Consider the following 22138-nt stretch of genomic DNA (forward strand, 5'->3'; position numbering starts at 1 on the left):
ACTCAAGCTAAAGTGAATCTTGTCCATATCAATTATACTCGTATTTATTGCATTGCAAGTGTAATTACATACACAGATTGTTAGCTCTTGAATGATGATGTCTTTGCTTCACTTATATGGAGGAAAAAAACATAATATCCTGCCTTTATTTAAAATTCAGCAGATCCTTCTGGAAGATACCAAGTGCTTTAGTTGTAGGATCCCTTATTTTCAAGTGTAGAAGCTCATCCTTTGTTTTAGAAACTTCCTCATTCATAAAGACGGGATTCATCACTTAGGGAAATAAAAGGTCACCTCAAACCAAAAACCATTCCTGGGTGAGGCTTGCCCTCTGGGTGGTTGGGTCTGCCGGGCCATGTCCTTGTGTTGTCTGAGGGCTGTGTGTGCTGAGTCCCCCAGATCCTCGGTCCCTTCTCATGGCCCTGCTGCAGCCTGGCCCTTCTCCTGATGGTAGTTCTGGCTTTGCAGGCCCAGCCCCAGGTTCTGCTGCTTGCAGAGGCCCTTCCAGACCTGAAGCCATCTGATAGGCCTGTAAACCTCAGGGGGTGCACCAGGCCCACCGGCAAAACTACTCATTCAGATATCAAAATGAGTCAGAAATTCCCCAGGCCAGCTTTTCCATAAACTCTTAAAATAAACATAATGGTTATATTCAATCATTTGCCAAGAAAACATTTACTAAGGGTTTTACTACACAGTAGGTCCTGGAGTAGAGAGAGACCATGTGAAAGGCTCCTACTCACCTCCCCCAACCTGCACCCACTCCATCTCTGCTGCTCTACCCACCTTGAGAACAAGACAGAAGATGGGCCAGAGCATAGCCCAGAGGGACACCTTTCAGCACCTTCTCCATTTAGCGGACTCCATTCTGATCAGGGGTTCAGGGAAATGGGCAGCAGGTCCACCAAGTTCCTGCCAGCTGCTGAAGTGCTGGCCCCACAACGTGTCCTGTGAAATCCCCAAGCTCCGCTCCCAGAAGGTTCTCCCGAGTTTGTTCCTGGGCTCCTCATTATGGTACTTCCTTCCCTGTCTCCCACAGACCCTTCCATGTGTCTGCACTCTGACCTGGACCTCCCAGAAGTGAAGGAAGACAGGGCAAAGGAGAAGTCACTCAGATGCAAGCAAATTCAATGTATATTTGGAGAGGTGGGAGGTATCGTCAGTATATGTGCAAAGTAGTCCCTAACTTTACAATCAGAAAAGTGACTTTCAGGGCCCTAAGAAAGTATTCCCTCCAACACTCACCCCCATGGGCAGTAAGCCACCTCCCCTATAAGTATTTAGTCTCACTTGGGTGTTGTTCAGTAGTAGTATTGATGAAATACGTGGTTGGGAATATACAGACTACATGGAGATTCAGGGATTAAACTTTAGGTAATAAATTGTATTTTGCATATTGAAAATAGTACTGAGTGGAGTTTGTTAATCAGGCTTTCTTTTTTTTTTAGAAGACTAGGAGGCAAAGGTACTAAACCATTGTGGTGAAGGGGCCAAACAGATGTGCCCACAGGTGTGCACAGCCTTGGACACCCCCTTTCCAGCCAGCGAAGAGAAAGGTTAGGCAGAGAAGGGGTTTAACAAGGAGGTGTGTGATGACAGGTGGTGTGGGACATACCTGTGCACTAAAACCAAGGCAGCTGCTTTGAGGGAGCGGGCGGCTGGCCTCCCAGAAGGGGGTCTGGGTTCGGGGTTCTGCAGTGAGCCCGGGGCCAGAGCAGGCACCCATTATCCACTTCCCTCTTCCCACACCCTTCCCTGCATTGTAAGTGACTTTAAAAGAGCACAAGATGTAAGGGCCGTTGCAACCTGGCCTCGTAGTTGCTTGGCCATCTGGCTAGAAGGTGATCCTGCTAACACTTGATTGATCTTAAGAGGGGGACAGCATGGGGACAAAGGTTTAGACCGAGCTTTTCCACTGTTACAGGATATATAATATCTAAATGCCTCTCAGCCTCAGTTTCCTCATCTAGGAAATGGGAGAGCTCTAAAGTTCCTTCCCTCTTCCCTTTCCTGTTCTCATCCTCTCCCTTCCAACTCCTCCTGTCCCTTCTCCCACATTCTTCCCCTTGTCCTCCCATCTCCCCCCTCCTCTCTCTCCTTATTTCCCCTCTTTCCTTGTCTCTCTCCTCCTCCTCCTCCCTCTCCCCCTCCTCCTCCTCCCTCTCCCCCTCCTCCCTACTCTCCTCCTTTTTCATTCTTTCCTCTCTTCTCACCCCTACAGTCCCTACTCATGTATCAAAATAGTAATTATTAAAGATTCATCTAGGCTAGTGGTTCTCAATGTTTTCATCTAAAGATATCTCTACACTCTTAAAAATTATTGAGGACCCAAAGAGCTTCTTGTTTATGTGGCTTATATCTATCAATATTTATCATATTAGAAATGAAAACTGAGAAAAATGATGAAACACAGGATTCCAGAAGCACATATTCTACCACCCATCAGTAGCCTCTTGAAAACTCCTGAGAAAATGAGAGTTTTAAAAGCCACACGTACAAAAAAGGAGTCAGTATTATTGTGAAAATAGTTTTGACTTTGGAGAGTCCCCTGGAAAGACTCCCAGGGTCATACTGACTTTGAAAGCAGCGTACCTGGGCACAGAGAGGCAGTGGGCAAGGCAAGAGACCAGCAGGGGCTGTCTCTTTGACAGTCTTTCCAAAGGAAGACCCTTGGGATTCTGGGGTAAGCCCAACTGCTGAGTTCAGAGATTAACTGGCACTGGGATTGGAGCTTCCCTCCAAGCCTGGGATTGCTGACTGAGCAGGCATTTGTAGATCTGCGTTCCCCAAATGTGCCCACTGGCTCAACAGCAAGTTAAACACACAGACCCTAAGGCCCCTCCCTGGAGATCAGGATAAGGCAGGACTGAAGTGGGCTGGGAATTCTGATGAGGGGGCAAGCTGGGGAAGGGTCTCAGTGAATCTTCTTGTCTGTAGATCCTTTGGGAGCACATGCTCTCTCACCAGTGAGAGGGGAGAATCAGATCAGTCTTCAGAGCATCTGCCAACGCCTTTTTCTCTAACCAGGGCTTGGTGCTAGCTAGGCTGGCCTTCAGGACTGGTCAGTCTCCACGGTGCGTGGACTTACAGTAATTCTGGTGAAAGAAGTGAAATGAATATGTTTCTGTAGTTGCAAAAAGGATGCAGACCCTCCAGGGAGGAGATGGGATCAGAAATAATGTGCTGGTTGATTTAACCACATACATAAGAAAAACTCAGTGCAAATATGGTATGAACATTTATGCAAAGACTGTGACAACAAAAATTGCCTATCTTTGAACCCCAGGTTATCTGACCAACACACCACTGGGGAATGCTTAACATTTGCCTGGTTACTCATGTAAACCAGGAACCAGAAGTCGCTGTTTCCAACCCGTCTGTGTTCCCCAGTAATAGGTGGCCTTCCCCTCCTAGGCATGTACCTGAGGGAAATGAAAACATGTCCACACAGAAACTTGAGCACAAATGTTCAGAGCAGCTCAAAGTGGAACAATTCAAAGGTTCAACTGCTGATGAATGGATAGCCAAAATGTGGTCTATCTATACAATGGGATATTTTTTAGCAATACAAAGGAATTAAGTACTGATTCAAGCTCCAACATGGATGAGCTTTGAAAACATACCAGGTGAAAGAAGCCAGGCACACAGGACCCCATAGTGAATGATTCCATTTACACGAAATGTGCCACTTTCATGATAGGCAGATCCATAGCGACAGAAAGTAGATCAGTGGTTACTGAGGAGATTGGATATCCTTTGAGATAATGAAATTACACAGTGGTGATGGTTGCACTACTGGGAATATACTACAACCCACTGAAATCTATACTTTAAAAGTGAATTTTGTGGTATTATGAATTATATCACAATAAAGCTGTTAAAATGTATATGAAAAAATAGTAGGTGGTCTCTAGCTACTTTCAGTATTTTAAAATCAAAACCAGAAACCGTATAGGTAAGACTCACCAAAAATGTCACAAATTGCATTTGGGTTAGAAGTGGTGCTAGTGAGCCTGGTAACCTTGATCAATTCATATTAATAATATAAGCTCCTCTGTAAAGAGCTTTTACTATGTGCCAAGCAGTATGCTAAAGCCTTTGTACATACCAACTCATGTAACCCTTGTAACAACCTATGATGCAGACAGTTCATCACATTCATTTCTTACATTAGGAAATTGAGGCCGGGAGAACTGAAAAACTTTTTTCACAGTTGCACAGCTTCCAAGTGGCAGAGCGGGGATTATAGCCAAGTCTGACTGCAAACTGGATAAGAAGTTCTGTGTGGAGGTTATTTATTCATTTGTTTGATTCAGCTGATATTAACCAATGGCAGGGCCAGAAGATTTACTACTAACACCCAGGCTACTCCAAATCTAAGAAACAACTGTGCTTGCTGCTAAAATAAAAAGTTCAAAAATGTAAAATCATGACTCCCGTGAAAATAAAACATGAACCTATATCAAAACATTTAACTTAATAAGGGAACTCATAAGATGTCCCAACCAGCTCAGTTTGACAAGGTTTATATTCCCTTCTGGCAAAATTCATTTCTCACCACATCAGAATCGCTGGCACTTGCAGATCAGGCCCTCGAGAGGGAGTTCTGTTATGGCCACATCCTCTGTCTCTGCTGCATGGCCTCTTCATTCATGGGCATTCATAGAGCAGGCACCATGGCAGCTGTGTAAAGAAGCTCTCTGATAGCCACATAGCACAGAATTTTGTCTACTTGATTAGTGAGATCCTCTATAGTGGCCACCCTTTGGAGGCATTGACATGGGAGACAACTGTCTTCAATCTGCACCTGTTTAGAGGGGTTCACCCACATATCTGTGTCCAAGATTTCCTTGTCACCAGTCTTCAAGGTCCTGACCATTCAGCCAAACCAGCAGCAGCTGCCCAAGTATCAGTGTAGGTCTCTACTCTAGCCATCTCTCACCCCAGACTTAGGGTACAGTCATATATCCTGCTTCAATTTCTAACCAGTGGGAGGATTTTCCTTCACCACTGTCTTCACAAGCCCCCGGACCCTGAGCAGAGCTATAAGGCTCTAGCCATCCACTTTCATGTGGTACCAGCATATCATATACACTTATCTACAATATATCAATAACCTCAGATATGCAGATGACACCACCCTAACGGTAGAAAGCAAAGCGGAACTAAAGAGCCTCTTGATGAAGGTGAAAGAGAAGAGTGAAAAAGCTGGCTTGAAACTCAACATTCAAAAAACTAAGACCATAGCATCTGGTCCCATCACTTCATGGCAAATAGATGGGGAAAAAATGGAAACAATGACAGACTTAATTTTATTGTGCTCCAAAATCACTGTGGGCAGTGACTTCAGCCATGAAATTAAAAGACACTTGCTCCTTGGAAAAAAAGCCATGACAAACCTAGGCAGTGTAGTAAAAAGCAGAGACATCACTTTGCTGACAAAGGTCTGTATAACCAAAGCTGTGGTGTTTCCACCACATGTAGTCATGTATAGATATGAGAGTTGGACCATAAAAAAGGCTGAGTGCTGAAGATTGATGCTTTCAAACTGTGGTGCTGGAGAAGACTCTTGAGAGTCCCTTGAACAGCAAGGAGATGAAACCAGTCAATCCCAAAGGAAATCAACCCTGAACATTCATTGGAAGGACTGATGCTGGAGCTGAAGCTCCAATATTTTGGGCACCTGATGTGAAGGCCTAACTCATTGGAAAAGACCCTGATGCTGGGAAAGATTAGGGGCAGAAGAACAAGGGGGTGACAGAGGATGAGATGGTTGGATGGCATCATCGACTCAGTGGACATGAGTTTGAGCAAACTCTGGGAGATTATGAAGGACAGTGAAGCCTGGTATGCTGCTGTTCATGAGGTCGGACATGACTGAGCAACTAAACAACAACACAACATCTACAATCCAGGCTTGAGTTCTTGTCCCTCAGTCAACTTGTCATAAGCAACTCCCTGGAGGCCATAGGCATGGAATGAGGGGGCAAAGCAACAGGAGTTGGTGTTGCAATGATCTGAGCCACCTACCTATACAATCCTACATCAAGGACCTGAGTTCAGTCTCTTACATACCATTTCTATGATAGATTGCTACTGGGCATGCCTAACTTTATAACCAGATAGGTCCAACAGCATCCATATTATGATGAGATCTCAAACTTCATGATCACCTCATTCAGCTTCTACCAAGACTGAGTAGCAAGCCAGAACCTGCTTCTCAAAAGGAGAATGCTGCTGCTGCTGCTAAGTCGCTTCAGTCGTGTCCGACTGTGCGACCCCACAGACAGCAGCCCACCAGGCTCCCCCCGTCCCTGGGATTCTCCAGGCAAGAACACTGGAGTGGGTTGCCATTTCCTTCTCCAATGTGTGAAAGTGAAAAGTGAAAGTGAAGTCGCTCAGTCTTGTCTGACTCCTAGTGACCCCGTGGACTGCAGCCTACCAGGCTCCTCCGCCCATGGGATTTTCCAGGCAAGAGTACTGGAGTGGGGTGCCATTGTCTTCTCCCCAAAAGGAGAATAGTTACTGGCAAAAGAGGACATAGATTTGCTTTAAAATCCTACAGGTCTGCACTGCAGTGCTACTGGTGCTCGTCAGAGATTCCATCCAGCTTCCCTATTTGACACTTCAAGTATCATTGGATCTGTTGGATCATAAGACCCAAGTAGTACAGCAGCTTGTTGTTGCTGATTAGTCACCCCCGTGGACTGTAGCCCACCAGGCTCCTCTGTCCATGGGCTTTCCCCGGCAAGAATACTGCATTGGGTTGCCATTTCCGTCTCCAAGGTATCTTCCCAACCCAGGGACTGAACTCACATCTCCTGCATTGCAGGCAGATCCTTTACCACTGCACCACCTGGGAAATCAGCTCGTGCTGCAGCCTGAACAGCTGCAGAGCCTTCTCTTGTTTTACTCCTAAGTCCACCAGCCTGTAGATGTGTTGAGGTTGCATACTCAGATGTGTATGTTCCCTTCAAAGTGACCTACCAAGTTCGTGCCTCTTTCTTTTTGTAGGTGATACAAGTTACAGCTATTCATCTTTCACCCTGGTGGGGATATTTCAAACTGCTCCAGACCAATGAACCCTCTCAAATTTCACAGCTGATACCAATTCTGTGTCTGCCTGAGTCCATTCAGGAGAAAGAAACCATGGAGTAACATGAACAGAGAAAGATTAAGTATAAGAAGTACATTAACTATAATAGGGGAGTGGAATAATGAGGGATTGGCTAGTAAAAAGTGGAGAATTTTAAGTAATATAAGGATGTAGCTATAAGAAACAGCCAAAAGCTGAATAATTCTATTATAGCCACAGTTTAACTGTGCTGAGATTGGCCGTTTCTTTGTCCCATCACTTAGACTGTAGGGTCCTTAAGACCACATGCCTTGTTCTCTATTGTATCTCCAGTGCTAAGGGGGAGACCTAGCACCCCAAAGGCTAGGAGTAAATGAGTGAATGAATGAATGCACGAAAGTAGATAATATTGGTACTCTAGTAGCAACATGCAGGAGAATTAGCCTGTTTCCTGTCCCGTATGGCCAGACTCCAACACACACCTGGATGCTTCCATCCAATCGGAGAAAATGCTGATAATACTTTCAAGGGAGTCACCAGTGGAGGGCTGTGTGTAGCCTTTGTCAACCTCTCCTAGTATGAAAGAAAGTGTTGGTGGCTCACTCATGTTCGGCTCATGAACTATAGCCCCCTAGGCTCCTCTGTCCATGGAATTCTTCAGGCAAGAATACTGGAGTGGGTAGCCATTCCCTTCTCCAGGGTACCTTCCCCACCTAGGGATCAAACCCTGGTCTCCTGGATTGCAGGCAGATTCTTCACCATCTGAGCCACCAGGGAACCTCTCCTAAAGGAGAGACAAGTCTAGCCCAGCTGCCCAGACTGTCCCCTCCGGGTTCTTAGTCCCCAAGCCGAAAGCTAAAAACGATAACCCCCAAAGAGTCTCACTCTGGCCCTGACTTCTATGTGAATCCATGCACACCACGGGGCCTCGGCTGTTCGGACCGGAACAAGTGTAGATGGGATTCCCATCAAAGGCGCCTCTCCAGACCTGGGAAAGCAACTGCCTGGGGGCGGGCTGAGCCGAGCCAATGCGAGAAGGGGCGGGGCGCCGGCAGGCCCAGAAAACAGGCCGGGGTCGGACCCCCGGTAGAGGCGGAGCCATGGTGGACCCGTTTAGGGAGCGCACCGCCCGGCTGCTGATGGACTACCTGGAGTTCTGCGCCCGGGAGCCCGGCACTCCAGCTCCTGCGCCGTCCACGCCTGAGGCTGCCGTGCTGCGCCACGTGGCCGCACGTATCCAGGAAGCAAATCGAAACGTCTTGCCCCTATACCGCCGCTGCCGCAGGCGCCGCGTCGAGCTGGTGGCCAGGATGGCGCAGAGGCTACTCGACGAAGACCCTGGCCCCAGCTGGGGCCGCGTAGCCTCACTCGTGACCTTCGCGGGGTCGCTGCTGGAGAGGCCACCGCAGACGACCCGACGGCAGGAGAAGAGAGACGACGACGGCGTTAGCAGGGACTGTCGGCTCCTGGTGGCCCTTCTGTGTGCTCAGTTCTGCGAAAGGCACCGCGCCTGGCTGATGGCTAACGGCGGCTGGGTGAGCGCGAAGGACGCGGGGCTGGTGGGCAGCCTGGGACGCGCCCACGCTGCCGGCTAGCAGAGGGACTCCGAGACGCCAGTCCTGTAGGGCATTCGTTTCAGCAGGACTGGGAAGTTTGGGGTGAAGTCTGACTTTCTGTACTGGTAGAGTCAGTTACCGAAACAGGCCTAGCTAGACAGCTCGCATACTAAACCATTCTGAAAAAGCACCAGGCCCTTCCCTTGACCACCTTTCGGTTTTAGGATGTGCTCGTGTTAGGTCTGGATGCTTTGTTTAGTTAAGTAGATCCCATAGTGATGAAGTCCGCAATGGGGTGACCTGGGCCAGATGGATTCTTTATACAGAACTTTTAGATGCAGCTTTATTTATGGAGCCCACAGCTCTGCAGGTCAGAGCACCCCAGCCTAAAACATGAGAATGAAAAAGCAGCCCCTGGGCCGTCCCCACATCTCTCAGGAAGCACTAAGGCGGAGGTGTCTGGGGGGTGGGGTGTGCACGTGCGCCCTGTGGTGGTGCTGACCTGAGGTTCCTTAACTTCTAATTTACTGCACTTAGCCTTCAATTGTGAGATCGCCTGTCGCCCTGGCTCTCAGCTGTAAGTCATTGATCACTGTGGTCTAGGCTGGAGCAGGAGTTTCACTGCTGCTCCATAACGAAGCCGATGATCAAGCAGAATCTGGCCAGCCTGCAGTAAGAGGGTAGAATGCCCTGCTGGGTTCTGAGCGAGACCCCTGCTTCTTTCTTCTCTTCCTTACTGGACTTGAAGCAATGACTGTAGTGACCCAAGTTACAGAAGAAATGCAGCCAAATTATTAAAACCAGCAATTAAAAACATGATCTAAAAAGCAATTGAAACATAATCGAAAAATAATCTAGGGAAGACACTGCACTGTTTGCAATTTCCTGACAGACCTGTATCGATTAATTGGGTTCCTTTTGTGGAGGAAGGATAGTATTGAGTCAGAACCTTGACCTTATACGAACAGTTTAAGGTGTTAGCATTAATGGCATCCTTTTGAGGGGATGGGGGCGTAGGTCTTCAAACTCTCCAGGCCTGTGAATTATCAGAAACTCACCTGAGCCATTAGTCTTAACAAGGCATTTGGCCCCCAAGGGCCTTCCACACGAAAGAGGAAGTTGATGGGGAGGTGGTGTTTTTTTTTTTTCCTCAACTTTTGGCTAATCACCATTGAGTAAGAAACAATCTTTTAATATCAAAATGCAGAAACTCTCCAATTGGGTAAAGAAGACGTGCCCACATCTCTCTCAGCTGCAGTTAAAATGCCACAGTCTGGATTTCAGGTCCCTTCCTGCCCATTTTTCTGAATGGAACTACTTGCTTTATTGTCTCAGGAGATACCTTTCAAGTTAGTAATTTGTCATTTTCCCAGATAGCATCTGTTTTGTGATCAGGAAAAAACAGGCTATAGTATTCTACTTTCTTCTTGGGTTTTGAAAGAAGTGAGTGAAAAGATGAGGATTCCTGCTCTAAGTGACAAAATCACGTCCTCTACGTTCTTCTGCCTCCTGTGTTAGACAACTTCTTACAAACCCTAATGAAAGATTCCTAATTACAAGTAACCTACTGGTCAGGACTTTTTTTTAACTTTTTAAATCCAGGAATTGTCTTAGTGTTTCGTCCAGAAGCACTGTGTGTTTAATTGAGTACAGGTTTTGAGTATTATGAAACAATCTAATTCTCTTCTCCCTCCCCTTTTAGGATGGATTTTGTCTCTTCTTCAGCCACTCATTCCAGCCATCTTGGGAAAGACAGCTGGTCTGGTTTTTCCTCTCATACTGGACAGCAATAATCATAATCTACTTCTGGATAAAATTATCGTGAGTTCTAAAATTCTTATTTCTACCTGCCTAACTCTGAGCAACCAAGCAAAATTGAAATGTGAAAGACCAAATCAGAGTAAACCACCTTCCGAGACATTTTTATCTGCATTCATGTAAGGTCGCAAAGAGTCGGACACGACTGAGCGACTGATCTGATCTGATGTAAGGAGTCCTGCAGTGTTTCAGCCAGCGTTTTAACTCCTGACAACCCAGTATATTGGGACAAAGGCACAAGTGGCTCTTTTTAAAATGGGGGACACAGGGGTCGAAAGGCTTATTGCTCCAAAGAATTACAGAAGAAACTGCTTACCATTAACTACGAAATATGGTGCTATTTGCTACATTTGGATAAGAGTGGATATGCGTCTCTCATCTATCCATGATTTCATGTGCTACTGCTGAGTGATTTATCAAGGCAGTGTGTCTGGGGTGTAAAATGATACCACAAGTTCCCTGAGTCACAGTCTGACAAAGAATGTAATAGTAAACCTTTTTAAAGGAATCCTTTCTAAATTCTTCTTGGTTTCTAGAGTTAATGTATTGAAATTTATTAAATTTTATTTTTTTATTTCAATAAATTTTTAAATCTTAAGTTTTAATAAATTTATGCATCTTTTTCAAAAATGTAGTTGGTGTTGCTTGGGATTCAATAAGCCTTTATTCTTAGCAGTAACTTGACAGTTTCCTTTTATTGTCTCTTTAAATATAGCACAGACAATCATTTTAAACATTTAATCAATACACAAGCGCTTAGCAAGTCCTTATCTTTCACCTTCCATTCTGAATTCAGTTCATCAGTTGAAGTTGATGGAAAGAGAAAACTTGAAGCCTCTTAGATACTGTACCTGAGGCCTGTGAATTTAGAAGACAAAAGATAGAAAACAGAAGGAAAACATACATATTTTATTTGTTGCTGTTTTTTACAGGGGACTTTATAGAAAACAAGTGAAAAAGAAACATACTGGGGCTTTGTATACCGTTTTAGCAGAGAATGGAAAATTGTGGAGATATGACTAAACAAGGGATTCCCAGGTGGCTCAGTGGTAGAGAATCTACCTGCCAATGCAGGAAATGCAGGAGATGATGGTTTAATCCCTGTTTGGGGTAGATCCCCTGGAGTAGAAAATGGCAGCCTGCTCCAGTATTCTCACCTGGAAAATTCCATGGACAGAGGAGTGAGTCCATGGGGTCTCAAAAGAGTCCAGCACGACTGAGGCACACAGGCATGACTAAACAAAGGGGAGGGGTTGGGCTCTCAGGGCTCGTTTTGCATTGGCCAGAAGTTTGTTTGGGTTTTTCTGTAACATCTTATGAAAAAACCCAAACGCACTTTTTGGCCAACACAATATATTGTGAGACAGTGACTAGGAAATAAATGGGGGAAGCAAATGGAAGATGAGGATTATTTTAGTAAAATTAATGCAGATTCATCTTGGTATTAACTCCCATTGCCAGTAATAGAAGTGTTCTCCCCTTCCTGGTACAAAAAGGCACCTTTCTCACAGGAAATGTATGCCCTCCTTTTAGGCAGGAAGAGGGAGAATAGAGAGCCCTTCCTATATATGCTATTTCTCAGTTTTCTTCAGCTCAAATTAATCAGTATGTCAAAGTGGCATATTTGGGGGTAACATATTCTGATCTGTTTCAGTGGTTAACTGTGAGCATAGTTATCCTGCTGCCCACTGGAATCTGTGTCCATATGTCCTTTTAGAGCCAACATGGACCCAGCCAAGCTTGTCAGCAGCCAGGGGAATAACATCTGTGTGGATAAAAAGCCAGCCTAGATCTGCTTCAGCGATGTCTTCATAGATGAAGCTGTTGCTGATGCTGTTAGAACAAGACTTCGACCAAAAGGAATGGATAAAATGGTTCAAGATGGGAGAGGTAATGAGACCATTACAAACGGTGCTTCCATTCTGAAACAAACACGAATGTTATATCCAGCCGCCAGAATGCTGGGAGCTACGGCTCAAGAGAACCAGGGAAGTGGCGCCACATCAGCGGTCGTTGTTTCTGGCTCACACTCTCTCTCCAATTGCTAAAACAACTTTTTTCAGAAATGGATTTATTATTTCTGAGTCATCCTTGAAGGATTTGGAAAAGGGTATTAAAGTCTTGACGTGCCTTGACCTGTGGAACCAAGTGACAGAGGAAAGTTGTTAACAGTGCAACCGCTTCGTTGAACTCAACCATTGTCTCTCAGTATCAAGTGTAAATGCAGGGAGGAGAGCGACAGACCCACCACAGCTGCTGGCATAGATCTTAGAGATGTCAGAAGCGCTAAGAAACCTGCTAATCCCCTCGAGGGTGTAATGCTAAGTGAAATAAATCAGACAGAAAGACAAATATCGTGTGATCTCTCTTACAGATGGAATCTAAAAAATAATAAAGAACCAAGCTTATAGATAGAATAAGTTGGTGGTTGCCAGAGGTAGAGGGTGGAGGGTGAGAGAAATAGGTAAACTGTCATTTTAAAAAAGAGGCGGGGGCGGGGGGAAAACTTGCTGGGACTGTTCATTGTGAGTTGGTGCAAGGGCCGGTTCTCAACCAAAATGTGGCCAATTCTGACATAAGCAGAATTGAAAAGCCTAAGATTGGGCTTAAAAGCAAATCAGGATAATCAGTGTCTGTTGTGCCCAGATGGACCAAGCCCTGAGGGAAGACAGTCTATGTTCTAAGTGAAGCAAATTTTAAAGATGGATAGAAGTCTCTTCTTAAGACATGATCGTAGTGATCTTAAATTAAGTTTCCTGATCAAAATGAACATTGCAGTAGTTAAGGATATTGAAAGAAACTGGAACCAAGCCACTTGCTCATACTGACCAACTTACTGCTGACATGCTGGGTTTGGGTGAGTGAGCCGAGGGGATCAGTTTACATGATTCTGGCAAACTGCTCCAGGTTACAGGCTGTATAAGCCTAGGAAAAGGTTCCGGTTGTGGTTCCTGGTCCTAACAAACCAGTGCTTGAAGAAGCTGAGCCCTTGATTCATGATGCCCTATGTGTGATTCGTTTTTGAGTGAAGCAGAATTCTTCTTGCAGGAGGGCGTGCTCCAGAAATAGTGGGACCCATGGTTAACTGGATATGCATGAACGTTGAGTGGTATGAGATCCTACTGCGTTTGTGCCTTTACAGATGTTGAGGCGGTCATTTCATCTACGCTAGCTAAAACTGCTGGGCTGAATCCCATCCCTACAGTAACAGAACAAAAAACAAGCGAAAAACTGGTGTGCCCAAGGAGAAAACGGTAGGCATTAGTGTCCAAAAGGGTGGTATTTCCAGGGCTTTGGAGGAACTGATGGTTCAGCCTTTGTTGGCTTCAGTCAGTGTACTGATACTAGCAACTGAAACTGTCTGGAGCATCCTGCACCTTGATGATGTAAATGCTCAGTGATGGATGGTGCTGGCTGGCCCCGTCACGGCCACTGACAGTGTGGCTGGAGTGGACCGCTGCCTTGGTGTCCCTTCTTGTTTGTGAGATTGTTTCCTCTTTACATTCCTGGGCTTGGTCTTCCACTTGGCATTTGCTTGAAATTGTCTTGACACAATGAAAATATTAACTATTTGGTTATAAAATTAAAAAACTGCAGTGTCCCCCCAGGCCTTCCTGGCCATTACTTTACTTGCATTTTACAAACAATTGGACCTGCTTTGTTGCCTCATCTTATGAGCCTTTTCTCTTCAGAACATGCAGTTCTGCTTTCTGTTCTGACTTGTTGAGTATGGCAGGATAAGCTGATTTAACTTTCCATTGCCTTGTGTTTTAGGGTGTTTCTCCCTTTATGGGCTATTGGAAACAATATTGCATGGATTTTGTATATGTGCATAGCCCTGCATTATTATGTCTACAGAAAATAATTCTAGAAAAAGATTGAGTCACAGTTGATGTGTATTAAAATTTAGCTGCTGCCAAATTACTTTTCAAAAGAGGTTCTACCAATCCAAACTTACACCAGGTCAGGGAATGCTTAGCTCTTCACACTCCTGCCAGTGTTAAATCATCCTAAGCTTTTACCTGTATAGCTTGTGGTATTTGTCACCTTTAGGAAAGTCATTCTTGTCCCAGGACTACAAAGAAAGTATTTTATGTCCTTGGTCATTGATCCATTCTGGAATCCTTTTTAATGTAGTATGTAATAGGGAAGAACAAATCTGACTCCATGCTTGATCTGTTCCTTTTACTAACATTTGTGCTTTGTTGCCAATGCTTAGTCATGCTGCCTCTGCACTTCTTGTAAAAGGGTGTTGCCTACTGTCTGCAATATACAGGATAGCCTATTCTCAGGGCTCTGACTTTTAAGAGTCTATTCATATATAGATAAAAAGTTGCAAGACAGAGAATAATATCTATCTTGTTGGAGGTTTACAGGACCATCATGACCTGACCTATGTGGGAAGCTGCAAGAACAAAGGCTTCCCACACCAAGAAGTTTGCAACAACTAACCTAGCCCCTCCCTCACCTTGCCTTCAAAAGTGCTTTGATGAAACTCTGAGAAGTTCCAGGCTTGAGGATAGGAGCCACCTGTCTCCTTGTAGAGCTCTGCAATAAGTCTTTCTGTGCTCCACACTCGGTCATTTCGATTTGTCTGGCTTCACTGTGTGTGGGGCACTTGAACTTGCATTTGGTAGCAGCATGAAGTAGGACATAGTCCTTCCAAAAGAAGAGTTGGGGTAGTATTTCAGCCTTGTTTATAGATGGTCCATTTTTTCCTAGCTAATTTGAATGTATTATCTAGTTTGTAGACTTATCTTTTTCTTTACTAACAGCGCTGTCTCAATTACTATGTGTTTATAGCATATTTGAACATCTGGTTTTATAGTTTAATCTCCTCCACCATTCTTCTTTAAAAAAAAAATCTTTGGCTATTTTTGTGAATTAAGATAAATTCTAAAAACCAGTTAATAAAGAATCCACTAAGACTTCTCTTTAGGATTTTGAATAGAATGGGATTAGATTATAAATCAATTTGGAAATAAGTAATATGTTTACAATATTGCATTTTCCCTTCTAAGAACATGAACTTCTGTTCCATTTATTTAGGTCTTTTACAGTTTTCTTCACATAGGTCCTGTGTTCTTGCCAGACGTATTCCAGCTCTTTGACTTACATCACCATTGGGAATAGAATCTGGAGAGAATGTTTTGCCTTCCCACAGAGAAGAGGTCACAGAACAGAGGTCAGAGATTGGGGGCGGGATGGAGTGTGGAGAAATAGTTTTGATGACATGACTGAAATCGCATAATTTGAGTGTGCCTAAAGCTACTTGGGGCTTGATAAATTTCCTTTTTGGCTTAAACTGATTTTTTTCTAATTTTTTTAACTTTTTATTTCTTTTTGGCGTTTACTTGATAAACAATGTTGTGTTAGTTTCAGATGTACAGCAAAGTGATTCAGCTAGCATAAATATGTGTCTATTCTTCAAATTCTTTTCCCATCTAGCTTATTAAATATTATTGAGCAGAGTTCCTTATTATTGAGCAGTAGGTCCTTATTGTTTATTGATTTTATATATAGTAATATGTGTATGTTAATCACAAACTCCCTAACTATCCTTCCCATCCCCCCTACCCCCCACCCCCCACACCCTCACCCATTCCCCTCCGGTAACCAAAAGCTTGTTCTCTAAGACTGTGAATCTGTTTCTGTTTTGTAAATTCATTTGTGTCATTTTTTAGATTCCCCATATAAGCGACATTACATATTTGTCTTTGTCTGACTTCACTCAGTATGACAATCTGTAGGTCCGTCACTGTTGCTGCAGATGGCATTGTTTCATTCTTTTTTTAAAGATTTTTTAAAAAGTGAATCCTTTTTAAAGTATTTATTGAATTTGTTACAATATTGCTTCTGTTTTATGTTTTAGTTTTTTGGCCTCAAGGCGTATGGGGTCTTAGCTCCCTGACTAGGGATTGAACTTTCACCTCCTGCATTTGAAGGCAACATCGTAACCACTGGACCACCAGAGAAGTCACTATTCCGTTCTTTCTAATGGCTGAGTAATATTCCATTGAATATATGTGCCACATAGTCTACCCATTCTTCTGTCAGTGGACGTTTAGGGTGCTTCCATGTTTGGGCTATTTTAAACAGTGCTGCAGTGAACACTGGGATGCATGTGTCCTTTCAGATCATGTTTTTCTCCAGATGTGTGCCCATGAATGGGATTGCAGAATCGTACAGCAACTGTTTTTAGTTTTTTAAGCATAATTTTTTAGAATTTATTTTTAATTGGAGGAAAATTGCTTTACAGTGTTGTGTTGATTTCTGCCATACAACAGCATGAATCAGCCATAAATATACATATATCCCCTCTTTCTCAACCTGCACCCCCACCAGCTCCGCAGCCCACCCTGCTAAGTCATCACAGAGCACTGGGCTGAGCTCCCTGTGTTGTACAGCAGCTTCCCACTAGCTAGCTATTTTACACACGGTAATGTATATGTTTCAGTACTACTCACTCAGTCTGTCCCACCCTTCCCTTAGCCAGCAGTGTTCACAAGTCCATTCTCTACATCTGCTTCCTATTCCTGACTCGCAAATAGGCTCATCAGTACCATTTTTCTAGATTCCATCAGTCAGTTCAGTTCAGTCACTCAGTCATGTCCGACTCTTTGCAACCCCTTGAATCCCAGCACGCCAGGCCTCCCTGTCCATCACCAACTCCCAGAGATCACTCAGACTCACCTCCATCGAGTCAGTGATGCCATCAGCCATCTCATCCTCTGTTGTCCCCTTCTCCTCCTGCCCCCAATCCCTCCCAGCATCAGAATCTTTTCCAATGAGTCAACTCTTCGCATGAGGTGACCAAAGTACTGAAGTTTCAGCTTTAGCATCATTCTTTCCAAAGAAATCCCAGGGCTGATCTCCTTCAGAATGGACTGGTTGGATCTCCTTGCAGTCCATGGGACTCTCAAGAGTCTTCTCCAACACCACACTTCAAAAGCATCAATTCTTTGGCACTCAGCTTTCTTCACAGTCCAACTCTTACATCCATACATGACTACTGGAAAAACCATAGCCTTGACTAGACGGACCTTTGTTGGCAAAGTAATGTCTCTGCTTTTCAATATGCTATCTAGGTTGGTCATAACTTTCCTTCCAAGGAGTAAGCATCTTTTAATTTCATGGCTGCAATCACCATCTGCAGTGATTTGGATCCCAGAAAAATAAAGTCTGACACTGTTTCCCCATCTATTTCCCATGAAGTGATGGGACCAGATGCCATGATCTTCATTTTCTGAATATTGAGCTTTAAGCCAACTTTTTTACTCTCCTCTTTCACTTTCATCAAGAGGCTTTTTAGTTCCTCTTCACTTTCTGCCATAAGGGTGGTGTCATCTGCATATCTGAGGTTATTGGTATTTCTCCTGGCAGTCTTGATTCCAGCTTGTGCTTCTTCCAGCTCAGCGTTTCTCATGATGTACTCTGCATGGAAGTTAAACAAGCAGGGTGACGATATACAGCCTTGACGTACTCCTTTTCCTATTTCAAACCAGTCTGTTGTTCCATGTCCAGTTCTAACTGTTGCTTCCTGACCTGCATACAAATTTCTCAAGAGGCAGGTCAGATGGTCTGGTATTCCCACCTCTTTCAGAATTTTCCACAGTTTATTGTGATCCACACAGTCAAAGGCTTTGGCATAGTCAATAAAGCAGAAATAGGTGTTTTTCTGGAACTCTCTTGGTTTTTCCATGATCCAGCGGATGTTGGCAATTTGGTCTCTGGTTCCTCTGCCTTTTCTAAAACCAGCTTGAACATCTGGAAGTTCACAGTTCACGCAGTTCACGTATTGCTGAAGCCTGGCTTGGAGAATTTTGAGCATTACTTTACTAGTAATTTGTGTCCATTGAGTCACTGATGCCATCCAACCATCTCATCCTCTGTCATCCCCTTCTCCTCCTGCCTTCAATCCTTCCCAGCATCAGCATCTTTTCAAATGAGTCAGCCCTTCGCATCAGGTAGCCAAAGTATTGGAGCTTCAGATTCAGCATCAGTCCTTCCAGTGAACATTCAGGACTGATTTCCTTTAGGATGGACTGGTTGGATCTTCTTGCAGTTCAAGGGACTCTCAAGAGTCTTCTCCAACACCACAGTTCAAAAGCATCAATGCTTTGGTGCTCAGCCTTCTGTATAGTCCAATTTTCACATCCATACATGACCACTGGAAAAACCATAGCCTTGACTAGATGGACCTTTGTTGGCAAAGTAATGTCTCTGCTTTTTAATATGCTATCTGCTACTGCTGCTAAGGTGCTTCAGTCGTGTCCGACTCTGTGCGACCCCATAGACGGCAGCCCACCAGGCTCTGCCCTCCCTGGGATTCTCCAGGCAAGAACATTGGAGTGTGTTGCCATTTCCTTCTCCAATGCGTGAAAAGTGAAAGTGAAGTCGCTCAGTGGTGTCCGACTCTATGCGACCCCATGGACTGCAGGCCACCAGGCTCCTCTGTCCATAGGATTTTCCAGGCAAGAATACTGGAGTGGGTTGCCATTGCCTTCTCCAATATGCTATCTAGGTTGGTCATAACTTTCCTTCCAAGGAGCAAGCGTCTTTTAATTTCATGACTGCAGTTACCATCTGCAGTGATTTTGGAGCCAAAAAAAAATAAATAAATTCAGCCACTGTGTTGACTGTTTCCCCATCTATTTGCCATGAAGTGATGGAACCAGATGCCATGATCTTAGTTTTCTGAATGTTGAACTTTAAGCCAACTTTTTCATTCTCCTGTTTCACTATTATCAAGAGACTCTTTAGTTCTTCACTTTCTGCCATAAGGGTGGTGTCATCTGCATATCTGACGTTATTGATATTTCTCCTGGCAATCTTGATTCCAGGTTGTGCTTCTTCCAGCGCATCATTTCTCATTATGTACTCTGCATATAAGTTAAATAAGGAAGGTGACAATATACAGCCTTGAGGTACTCCTTTTCCTATTTGGAACCAGTCTGTTGTTCCATGTCCAGTTCTAACTGTTGCTTCCTGACCTGCATACAGATTTCTCAGGAAGCAGGTCAGGTGATCTGGTATGCCCATCTCTTTCAGAATTTTCCACAGTTTATTGTGATCCACATAGTCAAAGACTTTGGCATAGTCAATAAAGCAGAAATAGATGTTTTTCTGGAATTCACTTGCTTTTTTCGATGATCCAGCAGATGTTGGCAATTTGATCTCTGGTTCCTCTGCCTTTTTCTAAAACCAGCTTGAACATCTGGAAGTTCACAGTTCATGTATTGCTGAAACCTGGCTTGGAGAATTTTAAGCATTACTTTACTAGCGTGTGAGATGAGTGCAATTGTGTGGTAGTTTGAGCATTCTTTGGCATTGCCTTTCTTTGGGATTGGAATGAAAACGGACCTTTTCCAGTCCTGTGTCCACTGCTGAGTTTTCCAAATTTGTTGGCCTATTGAGTGCAGCAGTTTCACAGCATCATCTTCCAGGATTTGTAATAGCTCAACTGGAATTCCATCACCTCCACTAGCTTTGTTCGTAGTGATGCTTTCTAAGGCCCACTTGACTTCACATTCCAGGATGTCTGGCTCTAGGTGAGTGATCACACCATCATGATTATCTTGGTCATGAAGATCTTTTTTGTACAGTTCTTCTGTGTATTCTTGCCACCTCTTCTTAATATCTTCTGCTTCTGTTAGGTCCATATCATTTCTGTCCTTTATCGAGCCCATCTTTGCCTGAAATGTTCCCTTGGTATCTCTAATTTTCTTGAAGAGATCTCTAGTCTTTCCCATTCTGTTGTTTTCCTCTATTTCTTTGCATTGATCACTGAGGAAGGCTTTCTTATCTCTTCTTGCTAGTCTTTGGAACTCTGCATTCAGATGCTTATATCTTTCCTTTTCTCCTTTGCTTTTCGCTTCTCTCCTTTTCACAGCTATTTGTAAGGCCTCCTCAGACAGCCATTTTGCTTTTTTTGCATTTCTTTTCCATGAGAACGGTCTTGATCCCTGTCTCCTGTACAATGTCACAAACCTCCGTCCATAGTTCATCAGGCACTCTGTCTATCAGATCTAGTCCCTTAGATCTATTTCTCACTTCCACTGTATAGTCATGAGGGATTTGATTTAGGTCATACCTGAATGGTCTAGCGGTTTTTCTCCACTTTCTTCAACTTAAGTCTGAATTTGGCATAAGGAGTTCATGATCTGAGCCACAATCAGCTCCCAGTCTTGTTTTTGCTGACTGTATAGAGCTTCTCCATCTTTGGCTGCAAAGAATATAATCAATCTGATTTCGGTGTTGACCATCTGGTGACGTCCATGTGTAGAGTCTTCTCTTGTGTTTTTGGAAGAGGGTGTTTGCTATGACCAGTGCATTCTCTTGGCAGAACTCTATTAGCTTTTGCCCTGCTTCATTCTATACTCCAAAGCCAAATTTGCCTGTTACTCCAGGTGTTTCTTGACTTCCTACTTTTGCATTCCAGTCCCCTATAATGAAAAGGACATCTTTTTTGGGTGTTAGTTCTAGAGATATAATTGGAATATAACATCAGTTTTAGGTGTACAACATAGTGATTACATATATATTAATATGTGTATAATATATATAATGCAAAATGATTATCACAATAAGTTTAGTTAACTTCCATCACCTCATAAAGTTAACAGATTTTTTCCTATGATGAAAAATTTTAAGACCTACTCTCTTAGCAGCTTACAGTTCTGCAATGCAGTGTTATCAATTATACTCAGATACATTACATCCTCAGGACTTACTGTACAACTGGAAGTTTGTACCTTTTCACCACCTTCTATTTTCCCCACCAATAGCCACCTCCTCTGACTACTACCAATCAGTTCTCTGTATCTATGAGTTTTGGATTTTTATTTATTTTTTATTAATTTTTTTTGATGTTTGTGTACCTTTTTATTCCAAATCTACCTTGCTTAACAAACTTCCCCCATCCCAAATAAGGTGACACATAGAAACAGTCTTGATATCAACCTATGTTATAGATTCGCTTTGCTATTTCTTTGGTTTGAGAAGATATTGGGGCTTACATTTGGAAAAATAAATGAAAGGATAAACTGAAAGAAGTATTACATTTTATTTAAAGGTTTTAAAAGATACGGAGCAGAGCTCACAAAAGTTACCTGAATCATTAAAAACCATAAAGTTGGAGAACGGTTTTTTTTTTTTTAATATAAATTTATTTATTTTCACAATGGACTTTATTATTTTTTTTTTTAATGAGAACAGTTTTTTAAAAGAGTAGATACCAAAATAGCTTTAAGGAAGAGGATAACCTGTAAGTATTTTAAATTGCTGAAGAAAGCAAAAGAAGACTTAAGATCTGAAGGATAAAAGTAACATTTATAAACATGCTAAAGAATACATTAAAAGAAATAAAAAAGAATGAAGAAACTATACTGTGTCTTAATCCTATTATACATGAACATCGTTTTCATGGGACTCTACAGTCCACTTCAGCAATATTCATACAACAAAAACAATGACTGAGAGAGCTTCAACACTCTTTGGAGCTGGCTATTATAGAATTCATCCTGTATATAGGGTATGCATGAAAAACATCCTGGAAACTCAGAATATCTGCACACAAAATTGCACTTCTTGGTCTTGAATCTGGTAGAGTTGGGGTCAGCTACAACTTGAAGCTTACCATTGTGGGATGGGAGAGCAATTTGAACTCAAGGGGCACTTTGCTATAGTT

At 43.4% G+C, this 22138-nt stretch overlaps 1 protein-coding gene and 1 pseudogene across 1 annotated transcript; both read left to right on the top strand.

Annotated features, from left to right (window-relative positions):
- The first annotated feature begins 6276 nt into the window (after positions 1-6276).
- BCL2L10 (BCL2 like 10) lies at positions 6277-12584 on the top strand. Its single transcript, XM_061428741.1, has 3 exons — positions 6277-8610; positions 10334-10452; positions 12167-12584. Exons 1-3 carry the CDS (start codon positions 8104-8106, stop codon positions 12237-12239), a joined length of 699 nt encoding a protein of 232 aa, XP_061284725.1. The 5' UTR covers positions 6277-8103; the 3' UTR covers positions 12240-12584.
- On the top strand, positions 12265-14183 carry LOC133255230 (T-complex protein 1 subunit delta-like; annotated as a pseudogene).
- The last annotated feature ends 7955 nt before the right edge of the window (positions 14184-22138 follow it).

Source organism: Bos javanicus, chromosome 10 (genome assembly GCF_032452875.1).
Source record: "Bos javanicus breed banteng chromosome 10, ARS-OSU_banteng_1.0, whole genome shotgun sequence".
NCBI lineage: Eukaryota > Metazoa > Chordata > Mammalia > Artiodactyla > Bovidae > Bos > Bos javanicus.